General features: G+C 49.4%; 1 protein-coding gene across 2 annotated transcripts in view; it reads right to left on the reverse strand.

Annotated features, from left to right (window-relative positions):
• The window catches only part of rnf38 (ring finger protein 38), a 33,282-nt gene extending 17,973 nt beyond the window's left edge, over positions 1-15,309 (reverse strand). The window contains exon 1 of one of the 2 annotated variants that reach the window (XM_029251941.1): positions 14,990-15,309. Coding sequence is in view for 1 of the 2 variants with exons in the window: in XM_029251940.1 (XP_029107773.1) it covers positions 13,699-13,963 (265 nt within the window). In the remaining variant the exon portion in view is untranslated. Of the gene's footprint in view, positions 1-13,698; positions 14,048-14,989 lie in introns of those variants that run through there. The other variant, XM_029251940.1, reaches the window with a different exon arrangement.
• Positions 15,310-16,118: the final 809 nt, after the last annotated feature.

Raw genomic sequence — 16,118 nt, forward strand, 5'->3', positions numbered from 1 at the left:
TGACATCTGATTAACTTCAAGCTATTACAATTAATTTAAACATCAGAAGTGCTGACTGACAGCAGGGGAAAGGAGAACAAAGAAGTTGTTCACACACAGGCCTGTCATTTTCCCCATACATATGTGCAACGTTCATCATCTTGTTATCGATCCCAGACCCTGAGGAACACCAGAGCTGAAAACACCAAGGAAGAGAATTAAACGAATCCGCTGCCACATTCATACTCCGTTAGGAAGAAAACACCCAAACTAACGAATGGATGTAGAAATTCTGGTAACATTTGTTCCACAACCAAAAAAAATATATATATAAAACAAGAAAATATGATTAAAACAGACAAATGTTTGCATCTTTGAACATTTATAATTCAAAGGTTAATACAAGGACCCAGTGTACTGACCTGGATCTACTGATTTCCTTTTTTCCAGTATTTAATATACACGGAGCCAGTTTCATTTCTTTTTCCATATTTTTTATTGTAAGCGTGCGCACACAGCATCACTATATATTCTGGATTTAATTTCCAAAAAAACTACATCTGAGTAACAAGAGTGTGTGGGCAAAAAGTTCAGATACAGAGTGTGGAGAAACAAAGTTAATTACTGTACTCCTTAAGGCAGGCTGTGTGTGCGCGTTCAGAAGATATGGGAAGCAGCAAAGTTTGACATATATACCGTGTGTGTGTGTGTGTGTGTGTGTTTTTTTCCCCCCTACCCCAGCTGAAAGTCCTCTCCAGCGTTAAAAAGCATCCGAACGCACGACGAGCGAAGCTCACGAGGGCTGGCGGTGCATTTTTTTTTTTTTTTTTTTTCTTCCTGCGGAACACACTCGACTCGCTCTCGGCCAGGACACACAGCCATTATTTCAATGCAAACCAAAGAATGTTTAATGGCTGCTTTGGAAGGAGGCCTGAGAGCGGCTCGAGACAGACGCCCACGCTTTCCCACAGCGCTTTGGGGTTAAACCTCGGTTATTTCACATTTTTCGGTTCAACATCATCGGGCTGCGCTCTGCAAAATAAACACGCTGCCATATTTAAATGGAGCCGAGGGAAGGAACCGTACCCAAAAGCATGCATTTTCGGCGAAAGGGAACCCACGTCCACATAGTCACGCTTTTGTCCCACTGCTTGGGCCCGATGTCCTGCTCCTGCTGTCTCCGGTGGCGAGAACCGCAGGTGTCCACAGACAGTCCTTCTCACCACAGCCAAAAATATAGAATAACTCACATGAGAAAGCCATCAAATGCTACACTTCACACTAAGCGCAGTTTCATTAATGGGACAGCAGGGGGTGTAGCGGTTACATTTACATTTATTCATTTACAAGACACTTTCGGCTGAAGCAACACACGTCTCAGAGGACAATACAATGAGTGCAGGACATCAACAGTAGAGATTTGGATTCAGACACGTGGTTCTTGAGTAGAGTCAATTTGCCACATTCCACTGTATAAACCAGTATACGTCACAAGTAGCTGCATAAACTTTAAACATAAACATCTACGCCGTTATCACGCGCTTACGAGATCGGGGAGAAGCGAGTCGAACAGGTGAGCTTTGAGACCCTTCTTAAATGTAGAGAGGGATTCAGCAGTTCTGAGGGATGGGGGAGGTCATTCCACCACATCGGAGCCAGAACCAAAAAACATTTACGCTTTTGATTTTGGACCTTTCGTGCGTGGGAAAAACAAGTGGGCAGATGTGGAGGAGCGTAACAGTCTGGATGGGGTGTAGTGAGTGATCGGCTCTTGTAGATATTGAAGAGTAGATCCGCTGATGGTTTTGTAGGCTGTATGGAGAGGGGCGAGGAGGGGAGATGCACATGAACACTTGGGCAGGTCCAACACGACTTGTGTGGCAGTTTTCAGTATCAATGGGAGGCATTTGGAGGCAGAAGCTGGAAGACCAGATAGGAGAGGGTTGCAGGTAGGATATCACCATGGTCTGGAGCAGGAATTGCGTAGAGTATGATGTTATTTAAGTCCTGAGGATGTACCTGCAGGACCTGGTTGTGGCTTCGATATGTTGGGAGAAAGACACCCCTAAGTCTGAATTTCCCAGACTCTGCTCTCATAATATTTGATGGACAAAGTCTTCATCTTGCAAGCAAAAGAGCTCAAGCACCTTACTTAGCCTGAACGGATACAGTAAAAATTACCAGACAACAGAGATAGGTAAATTAATGCAAGAAGCTTAATAAGTCGTGCTGGGTGAAGTTATTAGAGAAATAAATAATAGAGAAGGTGATAATGTAGAATGAAGCCCAATTTCCAGGCACGAAACAATGGGAGAAAGGATGGAAGACGAGAGAATTAATGAACGTTCATCTTCACCCGCAACATATTTAAAGCACAGAGTTCATCACCCGTTGGCTGGAGAAAATATTATGGCTGACAGCATTATATTTATTATTGTACAGGACATTTATTCATTTAACTGTTGCTTTTCTCCAAAGCGACTTACCGTGTTAAGGTTACAATTATTTACTCCTTTTTTTTTTTTTTTTTTTTTAATACAGCTGGGTAATTTTACTGGAGCAATTTAGGGTAAGTACCTTGGTGGTGGGAATCGAACCCGCGAACCACTACAAAAGTTTGAGGACACGCGTGGGGAAATGTTTCTTTTTCCACATTCGGCATTAGGTCTGATGAGGAAATGAGGTTCCGTTCCCCCCCCCCCACCCAGCCACCCACCCACCCAGGACACCGTGCTGCTTCGCTTTCTCTCTCCCGTCCAGCTTGTCCCATGCAGGTGTTGCCCAGGTGTGTTCACGCCTTCCTCTGGTACTGTATTCGTATACAGAACAGCTGATTCACATCTAATCACATCACCCCCCCCAAAAGAGAGCCAAAAATACCTAGAGATGGTCCTCTATTTACCTCAATTTATTTCTCACATATGCAATTTACCACGGCCACCCCATTCGCCTTTATTATTTGGGCGAGGACGCTCGGCCCTGACGCACAACGAGCGACGCCACGTGCCGTGCAATAATATTGGCCACGCGATCATAACGGTTTGGCTCTCGGTCAGGCTTTCGGTGTCCAGCAGCGGTTCTCTCCTGCTCGCAAAACTCCTCGTTGCCGATTCCCTTCGAGCTGCCATTCGTTTCAAAACGTTCGCAAGTGGGGGGGGAATAAATAAATAAATAAATAAAATTAATGTGCTGATAGCACTTGGAGAAAGAGCAGGACAACAGACTTAGAAATGAAACAGAAAATAGTGCAGAATGAAAATACTGCAGTTATATTATTCTATCGTAGCTTTATTTTAAAATTAATGTGTTAAAGTAGAAAGTAAATAAATAAAGCCTTACGTTTGCATTTATTCATGCAGCAGACGCTTTTCTACAAAGTGATGTACGTTATTATACAACACAGCATTCATGCATAATTATTTATATATCCTCATGGTTTATATAATACAGCATAAGGGTATTTTTCGACCGATCCCTCCGCATTGCAAACATCGTTGCATTAATTAATAGGCTTTAAATCACACACCGACTTCCTATGGAACTTTTGAGTGATCTGTAGTTGGGGGTCGGGGGGGGGGCACACACAGGCGCTGGTCATCTGCTGATCACAGCCCAACCCTGGTCAAAACAAGGAGAGATACAAGGCAGGAGAGAACGCCCAACACACACACACACACACACACACACACACACACACACACACACACACACACACACACGCCACGTGACCGAGCTACCATGAGACGGCAGAACAAGGGGGGGTGGAGCGAGGATGGCAAACATGGAGCGGAAAAGGGAAGAGGGAGGGGGGCACGACGAGGGCCGGGGAGGGGAGGGAGGCCCCGCTCTGGGGAGCGACGGGAAGCGCGGGCCGAGAACACATGTGTCGAGCGTCAGCAGACAAGCAGCCCCCGCACGCAGGGGTGCGAGCGGCTCGGGAGCACAGCACTTCAAAGCACATAAGCTCATTTGTCACGTTAGTTCCACGGCTGAGATTTAGGAGACGCACTAATTCGAACGGGAGAAAGCGTGTGTGTGTGTGGGAGAGAGAGAGGGAGAGGGGGAGGGGGAAGGGAGTGATGGTGTAACCTTTGCTTTCCAGCAAACTCGAGTAACGCTGGATTGAGAGGAGAACGCACACACAGATCCGTCCCGCGTCCTGGGTCAGGGTTGTCGGGGCGATGGGATGCAGCGCAGCTCCGCAGGAAGTGATGAAATAGTGCAGGGTGGGGCAGCGCCCGAGGGGGCGGGGGGTGCATCCAGAGCTATCGATCTACCTCCCCATGAGCCGCACATGCCGCGCATCCATCCCGCTCCCCGTCCCTGTGGACCGACCAGCGTTCCTGGGCTGCCGCTTTCCCGCCCCTCCAATATCCATCGACCCCACTCATCCTACATCCCTCCACTCATCCTACACCCATCCACCCACTCAACGGCCATCTACCCATTTTACATTCACATGTACTGGGCAGCAGGTGGCGTAGCGGTTAGAGACATACATCTTATATCCATCCTTCAACAATCCACCCATCCAATGTCCATCCTTCACTGGTGACCCAATCCTACAGCCATCCAAACAATATCCACGCAACCTCCCTCCACCCCTCTTATATCCATCCTCCACTCATCCTATACCCATAATGCATCATACCCACCCATCGTCCATCAAGCAGATTATATGTATATCCATCCGTCCATCGTGTTTCATTTCCCATCCAACCTTTCCCACATCTCACTCAGTCTTCTATCCCTTACAGATCACCCTTTTCCAGAGAGTCCTAAACGATAGAACCTATGGCACAAACAGTTCATGTTGTTATCTGACCCATGTGTGTAACACACCAGGACAAGTTGTCTCTCGTTCTCTCAAAGGCTCACGCTCCTTCCCCCTCGGTGGGTTTTACACCTCTAGTTCCGTTTCAGTGCATTTCCTGGGACAGAAAGCGGAGCCGTGGTTACAGCCCTCATCTTCGAGTCAAAGGATCCAGGTTCGAGTCCCCCCCCCCCTTCCCCGTGTGAATGCCCAAGGGGTTAATAGCTCACATCCCAAGATAGGAGCGGATAAAAAGCCCTGCTGAATACTACGGTGTAGTCGCGTGAAGGACAGAAGCCCAGCGGCTACGGACAGCTGGCAGGTGGAACCGCAGCACCGGCGCGCGTTGGGTCAGCAGGATGCCCTCGAGGATTATGGGAGCACAAAGGGACGTGCAGACAATGGGGAAGCGGCAAAGCACCCTGGGAACTCGCACTGCGGGGCTCTTTTGGTGGGGGAGGAAAGCTAAAGATAGCAAAAATAAATGAGGCTAATTGATATAAGGCCAGAAAATATTAATGGTCAGTAATTTGAATCTTAGCTTTCAATTATCACGTCGTAATCTTTACAATTAAATTACTCCGTGAAAAGAGGCCTGCGGTTAATTAAGAGGGAAGATTGCAAGATACGAAGGGTGTTCGACTTTCCATTAAACCCAGTGGTTTGTTCTCCGTTCCACTGAAAACTCACTGGGGACTGAACATATTTTTAAGGCCTTGAACATCACTGAGCCACATATGAACCTGAAACCTTCTGGTTAAAAAATCCCTAACCACTACGCCACCTACTGCCCTATCTTAACATCCTTACAGCACAGCTAGTGACACGTGACCACAAATAGTGGTTAGAGCTGCTGCCTTTGGACTCAAAGGTCGCAGGTTCAAATCCCACCTCCAGTTGTAAGACCCTTGAGCAAGGTACTTACCTTAAATTACTCCAGTTTTTAAAAAAAAAAAAAAATACCCAACTGTATAAATGGGTAAATAACCAAGTAACTTAACACTGTAACATTGTAAGTCGCTGTGGACAAAAGCTGAAAAAGTAAATGTAACATACAGACACACACACAGGGACTTCTGTTCATTTATACAGCCTCATAACCGTTATAATCCTTCCCCTTTATAATTTTAAACACCCCAAAACGCACAACATGAAAGGGCAAGAAACTCCAATAACCCCTCAATAAAATGTCCTTTGTTTTTATTTATTTAACTCATTCTTCTCCCCAAAGCACCTTACCACTGAACTATTCACCCATTTACACAGCTGGATCACTTTACTGGAGCAATCCTGGGTTAAGCGCATCGTTGAAGGATACTAGAGCAGCGGGTGAAATTCGAACCCGGGACCGGCGGATCCAAGCGCAGCAGCTCTGACCACGGCGCTACGAGCCGGCCTTCAATTTATACACCATGTTTACTCGCATATGTAAAACGGCCCGTACCATCTGCAGTTTGTGCATATTCATTCAGTGATTTTTTTTTTTTTTTTATATATACAGTGCTCTTCTGGTTATGAATACATTACTATTTATTTAAACAAAGAAATTTCACTTCTCTGCTAATTGAGATCCAACAATTTCACTCGAGCACCGCAGCGTTAAACAATGCGGATGTGCGAGGTGACAAACGGCGTATTAATGAGGTACAAATGGAAGGCTCGTTTCAAGCAAAGAGCCGCCGAGTCGATGATATAAATACATAGGCGGGGTATCTTCCCGATGAACGGCCGGATCGGGGGGCGCGAAGGAAAGTGACAAATGACCGTGCTAATGAAGTGTCAGCTGACAGGCAGCCCGAGCAACGCGGGGCGACGCGACACGACACGACAGCCTGCAGCGGGGAGAGTGGAAGGAGGGATGCGAGGACGGGAGCATCGGAGGACAACAAGGGCTTCGGCGACACATCATAATGTATTCTTCAGCCAGGAGCCCGTGGCACAGAGCACATTAAATAAAGAGGGGGAAAAAAAAATGCTGAAGATCTAATATGTAGGTGGTGAATTATGGCCTTCGACTCACTATTTCACGAGAGCCAATTCCACTAAAATGTCTAACAAAGTTTAGAGCGAAAAAGCCCCTACATTTATTTATCTATCTGACATTTTTCTCCAAAGCAACTTAGGATGTTGAGCTACCTACAGTTTGACCATTTATACAGCTGGGTAATTTTAGGGTAAGTACCTTGCTCAAGGGTACTACAGCTGGAGGCGGGAATCGAACCTGTGACCTTTGGGTCCAAAATATGCAGGCCTATCCACCGGTTCCCAAAAAGATTCCGATTCTGCTGCGTCTCGGCAGTTGCTAAACTGGAACATTCTCCCCTCCGTTGGGGGCTGGGGGTGACATATTTACTGTCTTTTTTTCTTTTTTGCAAAACCACCCACGCAGCAATCACAGGCCTCTCTTGGCCCCCGGTGAAGGCCGGCCCAGACCACGAGCAGGGATCCTGTCTCGCACCTTGCACCGCTGCAAACGGCATAGGGAGGGAGAGGGGAGGGAGAGGGGCGTGCCCCCTCGCTCACGAGCCAAACAGGCCCCAGGGGGCCCCTCCTCCACCCCGCGCGGGCGAACGCACGGCGAACGCGCAACGCGGCTGTCGAAAAGCGGTCGAACGGCACGTTCCGGCACCGGGTTCGAACAGGGCGGCAGGGCAGGTGTCGCAGCCACACTTACCGCACGAGTTACGAAAGCGCCCACCGAACCACTTAACACGTCATTCGAGCGGTTTAACACACTTCACCCGACACACCCCGATAGTGCAGCTTCTCTAGAAGAGGAAAAAAAAAAATAGAAGAGATAAATAAAAACACAGCAGACGCACACAGGCGGAAGAGCATCATTCTCACCCGAATTTTGACATTCAGGGATGCCTGGTACTACAGGGGTCCAAGCACACCTCCTGGCGGCCTGCGTGCCGTCACGAAACGACTTGATCGACGGGCCGGACATGACAGGCACCTCCTTCCGAAAATCAAAGCCAGACCGGAGTGTCCGAGATCAGAGCCCCGAGCACATCCGCCTCAAGCAGCGCCCCCACCCCCACCCCTCCGCCGACACACACACAAACACACACACACACACACCCCGGCAGTTCTCCTAATTACGCCGTTCCGTGCTTTCTGCGGCTCTCCACACGAAGTCCCCTCCGCAGGAAGTCAAGCGAGGGTCCTTGCGGCTCGGAGACCTTCGGCCGAGTGCCGGAGATGAGACAACGAGTAGAACAACACGTATGATGTTGGGTCGCGCTCCAGCCAAGGTTTCGCACTGAAAGAAAGCCATTAAGAAGCACGTAAAGCCATTCATAAGGAACAAATACTTTTATAGCTCACATTTTCCCTGCAGGAATCCCCGGGAAGAGAAGAGAGTCGTGGGGGAATTAAACTCTGAATGAGAAGATATTAAAAGTGGGTTAAATTCCGTCCCCCTGGAATCCTGTAAGGATTATTAATTACTTTGTAGTCGAAAACATTTCTCCGAGCTGAATCCTGACCGCATTCTGATCACGCCTACGATACCCGACACCCCGGCTTTGTGCGGTTTATTTAAGGACAAGTCACTCGCTCCCGTCACACAGCCGTCAGTCACGACGTCCGGGCAACATCGATGTGTATGGCAACGTTTCTCCCTCCTGTCACTGTATGTGTGACATGAGTGTTACACTCGGTTATCATTATTATTATAATTATTACACAGGCGAAGCTGCTTTGCTCTGAAGAAGTTTTTCTTGGGTACTTTGCTCGACGACACAGCAGCAGGGTGCCTCCTGGGATCCGAACCGACAACCTTCCGGCGAGGAAGGTGGCATCCTTAACCACAGACAGGAGTGTCCCCTAACCCCAAACTGCAGTACAATCCAACTAACGCAACACACACACACACACACACACACACACACACACACACACACACACACACACACACACCTTGTTCTTTTTTGGAAAAGAGGATACAAAAACAGTTAGGAGTGACACATAGCAGTGGAAAGACCCGGGTTTGAATATAACCTCCTGCTTTACTATCCCAGATGGACATAGCTGTCACCCTGATGTATGGATCGGTAAATAATTATATGCATTTGACCGCGGTAAGACACTTTATCGTTAAGCATCGCGTAAATTATGACTGAATCTGCCACTGCAGGTGTGATATTTGCCGTAATCGAGGGCTGCGATTGGTTGACATCGTAAAACTAATAGACAGGCAGTATGAAGTATATAATCGACCTGGTTATGAAACAAGAGTCACTGTGTTTATAACCTGCTTGAAGGAATATGTCTCCACCCAGGAACAGAGTAAAAATTACTCAGCTATATAAACGGTTAAATAATTGTGAGTGGCTTAGTATCCTAACTGAACATTGAGTCACTTTGGAGGGAAGCATCAGCGAAATGAATAAATAATAAACAGCGCAAGAGGGTACAAAAGCGTCGCACCCGGGAACGTGGAGACTCGTTCAGAACGAACACGTACCGACGCATTAAAACGAGTCCGAAGGTGCAAGGCAGGGGGGCTGGGCACCGGGCGCAGTCTCACGCGTCTGCGGCCGGTAACATCCTCGGGCAGCCGGGCGGCAAGACGTCTCCCGGTCGCTCGTCCCTAAATGCGGCCTTTAGTTCGCGTCCGCAAGCCGGCGTTATTTCGGTCTGGATGGGAACGTCCTTATAATAGAAACTCCCGATTAAAGCCTGCATTCGTGGGCCATTTTCCTTTAATAATCGCATCGGGGGGGGGCTCCCTCCTCCCCTCGGCCGTGCACGAAGGTTACGAGGGCCCACGAGGGCTGCGATACAACTGGACGCGTTCCCTGAAAGCAGTCCTCTGTCCTCCGTAGCTCTCCGTCCCCTCTTCTAAGTCGAGCGGCGGAGCGCGGTCGTCCCGTCTCCTTGACTCCTCGCCATCGCAGGCGCCGTTTTTCCCCGTCAATCTGGCGTCGACTCTTATAAAAGACACCCACAAACACTTCCCGTTTCGGGGCTCTCACCTTGGCGGTCCCAACGCGCCCGATGGAGAGACCTTGGGATGAGTCTCCGCCTCCAGCCCCGCTCCGGTCCACCCCCCCTGCCGTTTAGACAGTTAACCCCCACGGACCTGCCTCCTTGCTAGGAGTAGGCGACACCTCCACGAGGTTTGTCTGCGTCTCCCTGACCCCCCCCCCCCAACCACCCCCGAGGTCACCCATTCGTCTGATGGCAAGCAACGTGCCCACGTAGGCAGCGGTGCAATTTTGGTGGTCGCGATTTTTCGACCTCTGCCTGGACGGTTTCACCACGCGGCTGCAGATGTGAAATTTCACAGCTCGCTTTAGAAAGCGCCCATTTCTGCCTGGTTTTGGGCGGTTCGATACCCGCAAAGAATTAGCTATCCTGCAGTATAATTACAGCATGAAGAAGTGACTATTACGTACAGCAAAAATTGCGATTGCTACTTTTTTTGGCCGCTCTTCACGCGACACAAGTGGGGATGCTGTCATTATACGGACTGGATTAAAGCGCGAAGCGCCGGGCGACGTTCGCGCACAAGGCCGAGTTCGGAGCCGAGGCGGCGATTCGCGGCGCGTGCGTTCGGTACAGTCGCCCGCGAGTCGGCGAGAGCAACCTAAACCGATCTGCATTTCTTACTGGAGCACGACGTCTCGTATTTCCATCAAAGAGTCTCCGCTTTACTGACTGGCAACACTGAAAAACAGCACTAAGAAACTTAGACCTGATTTTACCCTACGGACTGGATACATCTTATTTTTCTGGTTATGGGCAAATTTGCATGCAGGAGGCATAATTTTGTCATTGGCTATTAAGTGTCATTTATCCGATACATTTGTCCAAAATTAATTCAAAGGTTACATTGCTATACTCAGATACTTGTATACTAAGATAGTGTAGTGTTAGAGCTGCTGCCTTTCGACCCAAAGGTCACAGGTTCGAATTTCACCTGTACTGCCCTTGAACGCAGTACTTCCTCTAAAATTGTTCAAGTACAGTTACCCAGTTGTGTGAATGGGTAAATAAGTAGATTAACGTTCTGGTAGCATAGTGGTTAGAGCTGCTGCTTTTACACAAAATCTGCACGGTCAAATCCCACCCCCCTACTGTAGTACCCTTGAGAAAGATACTTGCCCTAATTTGCTCCAGTAAAATTACCCAGCTGTAAACTAGCATGACATTGTAAGTTGCTTTGGGGGAAAAAAAGCAGCTAAATGAGTTAATGTAATACGGTAGAAATTACTGTGCTGTGTAAACGGGACAATAATTGCGTACTAACGATACTTACAATCATTTTCCCCATTTATACAGTAATTAAACAGTTAATCAGCACACTGATTAATGCTACTACTACAGGAGGGGGATTCAAACCAACAAACTTCAGAATAAAACCAGCAGCCCCCAAGAGCAACTGAAACAGCCACGTGGACAGCTGAAGGTCAAAAACTACACAAAAATTGCAATATGCAAATAAATATAAATATGCAAATTGAATGAAAAAAAGTCAGAGTGCCAGCAAAGGGGAAATCGGGGGGGGGGGGGGGTGAAACCATTAGGAAAAACCAAGAAGGGAGGTGATCAGTACTTTCCAGCACTGCTTTTCCTTAGCACGTTTAATGAAGCAGAAGCTGCGATCAATTGCCTCTCTGTTTCAAAGAAATGGTGGCAGTGCATTTTTTTCCTTTTTTTTTTTTTTGGTGGACTTCTCCGTCGGGAGATCCCGATGAACGTCTCCGGTGGATGACTTTGGAGGAGGGAGACCGATTCCAACTTGGAAGTGCGGACAGGGGACACGAGACGCAAAGCGGAGGGTACAAGAGATGTTCGCTCCATCACACGGCAGTTTGTCGAGAGAAGGTCCCCAAAAAAAAGGTTTTCCTTCTAACCCCCCCGCAGTACACTGAGGTTAATAATGCTAAACATACATTTATTTATTTAGCTACTACTTTTCTCCAAAGAAACTTAATTACTTACCCATTTATACCGCTGGGTAATTTTACTGGAGCAATTCAGGGTAAGCACCTTGCTCAAGGGTACTACAGACAGAGGGGGGAATTGAACCCATGACCTTCGGGGTCGAAGCAGCAGCTCAACCACCACGCCACCGGCTGCCCTACAATTACACATACAATTTCGATTTAACATCCCTTTATTTCTGCTCATTCTATGACAATCAAGTTCATTTGCACCTTATCAGCCGCCGATTAACATCTCAAAGCCGCAGAATATCGAAACCTTATTTCGGTGGCGAGACGGATTTCCGAGCACCAGAGCGACGCACGTTACAATACGCTTCTGCCACGAAGCCGAAGGCCCAGGACCGCCGAGTTCGTGGCTTCATTCAGGGCCGATGCACAGGTTTGCTGACTCAAGCTGCCGTGTCACATTATTTGCACGTGCGAATCCCGGCGAGGAGCTGAGCATCTCCGAAGGGAACTCTGCACAAACACTCATCGGGTTTAGGTCAACTCCGCGAGCGCCGTTTAAACCTTCGGTTCCGGGTTCCCCAGCTCCATTGCGTTGCCGCATCTTTAACGAATTAGAATTTTAACCATGTTTACAGCACGATGCTGTCAGTGGAGCCAATCGCACAGATTACCTCTCTTGAAGGTACCACAGCGGACCCTCACCTGAGCCTCGGAGCACCAAATTTCATCTTACAATTGATTAGCGATTTAATGTTTTCTTCCAAAGCAACTTACAGTGCAAAGCTTCTTACCGTTTAATTTACCCGTTTATTTAGCTGTGTATTTTTCTCTATTGATGCAGTGCAAGTTCCTTACTCGAGGGAACTGCAGCAGGTGGTGGGATTCAAACACGGGACCCTAGAACCCACAGGCCGCAGCTCTGACCACTACAGCCCCCCCCCCTCTCTCTCCTGTTATTTCACTTAATGAAAATCAGGGATCAAAGTTCCGCTTGAATTGATTTATTCATTTATTCTTTAAGGGCACATGGACGTGTTCTAGAGAAAAGCGTTTTTTTTTTTTTGGGTCGATGTCACCAGTCATAAATCGACCACAGCGCAGGACAAAGCCACATGATTTTACAGCCGTGTAAAGTGCACCTCAAAGGGGGGAAAAATAACATTAAAAATAAGATGAGCTGAAGTCAGCGGCAGTCTCAGTGTAACCACATGGCCTACATGGACACTAGCATCCAATGTGGTGTGTCACATACCCCAGTGCGGCAGGATGCTTTACCCCATCTGGTTGCGGCTGGATTAGTGTCCCTTCACTGGTGGGCTTGAACCCTATCATCAGCAACTAATCCCAGCTATCACAATGTCACAACAACAGCAGCAGCAGCAGCAGCAGCAGCAGCAGCAGCAGCAGCATCATCTCTCACTGCTTGCACAACTCTGCTGTCTTCCCTCCACCCCATTTCCATCAACTGCTCCGCCAATGCAGGACCACATGGGTCTGGAGCCTATACTGGAGGCACGGGGTGTGAAGAAGGGTACGCTTTGGACAGCAACCCAGTCCAGCACCGCACAATCACACACAGCCACTCGCTCACACACGCCGAGGGCAATTTAAAGTTGCCAGTTCAAATGAAACATGGCAGTGTGGGAGGAAACCAGAGCGCCCGGAGGAAGCGCACACAAAACGGGGAGAAGATGCGATCTCCGCACTGACGGAGCCAGACTCGAACCCATGCCCGGGCCCACGTGACACAGCAGGAGCTGTGAGGCATCACTGTGCCACCCAGCCCCCAACCGCATATTAGTAAGCATCATAAATTTATATTAAAAAAGTGCACATGACTGCACGTGTGTTTAGAAAATACTATTGTGTTTAGAAAATAGCTGTTTATTAAAACTGATTTTTCACACAACAAGAAGTTGAACCCACACCAGGGTCAGGTGGTACATCATCTCCAGGGATCGAGAACCCGGGGGGAGGGGGGAGGGAATGGGTACCTACCTGCTGCGTGGTTTCTGCAGGCATGTTGGCTCGCTGGGGCGCGCAGGGGCTCAGCGGGGCCGTGGGCTCCCGGGGGCGCGCGCACGGGCTGATGGGGGTGGCTGGTGCCCCCGCTGGGGTTGTTGACATTCGCGTTGTTGCTGTTGCTGCTGTTATTGTTGTTGTTGATGTTGATGCTGCTGGGGTTGCCGCTCCCGCCGATGCCCACCATGGTGTGCTGGTAGAATCCGGAGCGCGAGCGCGATCGAGTCCTCGGGGGGTCCATGGCCGGGGGGTGGAGGTGCTGCTGAGGCTGCTGCTGCTGCTGCTGCTGCTGATGCTGTCGCTGCCGCTGCTGGTGGTGGTGCTGGTGTTGATGGAGGTGGTGGGGGTGGAGGTGGGGGGATGGGGCCGAAGGAGACTGCGACGGAGAGAGTGAGGAGGGGGACGACGATGAGGAGGAGGACGAGGAGGAGGAGAAGGACCCGGGCGCCGGCGGAGGAAGCCTGTGCCTCGCGGCGCCCCTGCCGCCCTCCCCTCCTCCGAGATCGGCCTGCTCCGGGGCTGCGGGCTGTCCAGCCGCGGCGATCGGCATCTCCCCCCCCGGGCAGCCCCGTGTGCTCGCGCTCGCCGCTTCCCAGTCCGTTTATTTATACAGAAGAACGGGGTGCGTGCGTGCGTGCGTGCGCGCGCGCGCTCTCGTTCGTTCGCTCGCTCGCTCGGCGACGCGACCCCCTTTCCGTAGGCGGCTTTTAAACCGTGCACGCGACGGGAAAACGAAAAAAAATGAAATGAATAAGTAGAATCGGAAATGACAACAAAAACTTGCGAGCCGAGGCGAGGCGAGGCCGAAATCCCTCCGATGTGTCGCGGGAGGAGCGCGAGGATCCCGTGCGCCGTGGGTCCCCGGTGTCCGCCGCCCCGACCCCCCAGTCCCCCGGGCTCGTGGACTAGCGCGCTCCCGCTCGCACTGCGGGCTGCGCTCCTCCTCGCAGCGCCGGATTCGTGTCCGTCTACTTCCGCAAAAGCGCGTCCATGGCTCCACACATCACATGCACGAGGAAAGAGGGGGAAAACACACGCGCGCACACACGCACACGCACACACACGTTAATCACACTGGCAAAGTGCTCCCCTCGAGTTGCACATCACTCACACGCGCGATCGTCTCATCGCGGCTCTTCATCCAACTTGTACCGAAATTCGCCCACATGATCATGATCGTAGCGACGTCGTAAAGTTCTGATAAGCGACCTCGCGCATCGCCGCCCCGTTTCGCGACTCGTTTCGCCGCGTGCAGCTGTGTGTGTACCTGTGAAATGTGACAGATCTCCGCCGAGTCGGTCACGCGCGACGACAAAGGCTCGCGCGTCCGCACTCTACCGTCCAACAGAAGTGCCCTCCCAACCGCAGGAAAAATTGCTCCGGGGGGGGGGAAGGAGGGGGGAGTCTTGGAGGGGGGAGGAAGAGGGGGGTAACAACACCCCCTCCTCCGATCGCTCGGCGTGGATCCTAGAAAACGCGCAAGCGCTTCCTGGTTTGCGATTTAAATGCCCCCTCGCTGGGCCCGTGTAACTGTGTGTATATGGTGTGGGTGCGTGTGCGTGTGTGTGTGTGTGTGTCCGCCTGATGTCAGAGCTGAACGTGACGGAGCATCAATGGGAATCTCGCATCCTCTTCCAGACCTGACTAGTCGCACCCAGATTGTCCCGCATCGCAGGCAAATTTTGCAGCTATTCATAAAACCTCCCACAATTTGACTTCACCGATACTTTTACTATCTCGTGCTCAAACCCCTTCCAGTGTGTTCCGAGTGTGTACCTTCCCTCTCGACAACAGAACCACTTGGATCGATTGCTCACGCCTAGCCTGCCGACGGGGGGGAGGGGTTTGCGGGACGGAGGAGTTGTAAATTATTTACTAATAGACCTTTCGGTGCCAGATTGATGGTGCAGCTCTTCTGATGCACTTTCTCCTCCGATTGCACTGTCTCTTTTTATCTGTCACTCCATAATTAAATGTACTTATGCCTTTTAGTATATATGATATTTTAATATTAGTTATAAAACTGCCCACATCACGAAACTATAACTGCGCTTTTACTTCCATCATCCTTGTTTCATTTTTATATCATTATGTTTATATAATAATCCATTTTTATGTATCATGCGTTCATTTTTTTTTCTTACAATTAATGTTGTAAGATATAAGCGCAATTTTCAGACTGGAAATGCTCAGCATGTCACACATTTTAGGGAGGTGTTTGTGTTTATTTTGTCCAAAAGTAAGAGTTTGGGTTATGATCTAAAACATTTCTCTACTGGAACTGTATAATGGCTGGAAATGCAAAATGTCTAAGAATAGAACATGTTTGTTGGTAAAAACCACAGAACACAACTGTGAATGTCTGAGTCAAGCAGTAACACTTTTTGCTGACAGTA

This window comes from Scleropages formosus, chromosome 5 (genome assembly GCF_900964775.1).
Source record: "Scleropages formosus chromosome 5, fSclFor1.1, whole genome shotgun sequence".
NCBI classification, from domain to species: domain Eukaryota; kingdom Metazoa; phylum Chordata; class Actinopteri; order Osteoglossiformes; family Osteoglossidae; genus Scleropages; species Scleropages formosus.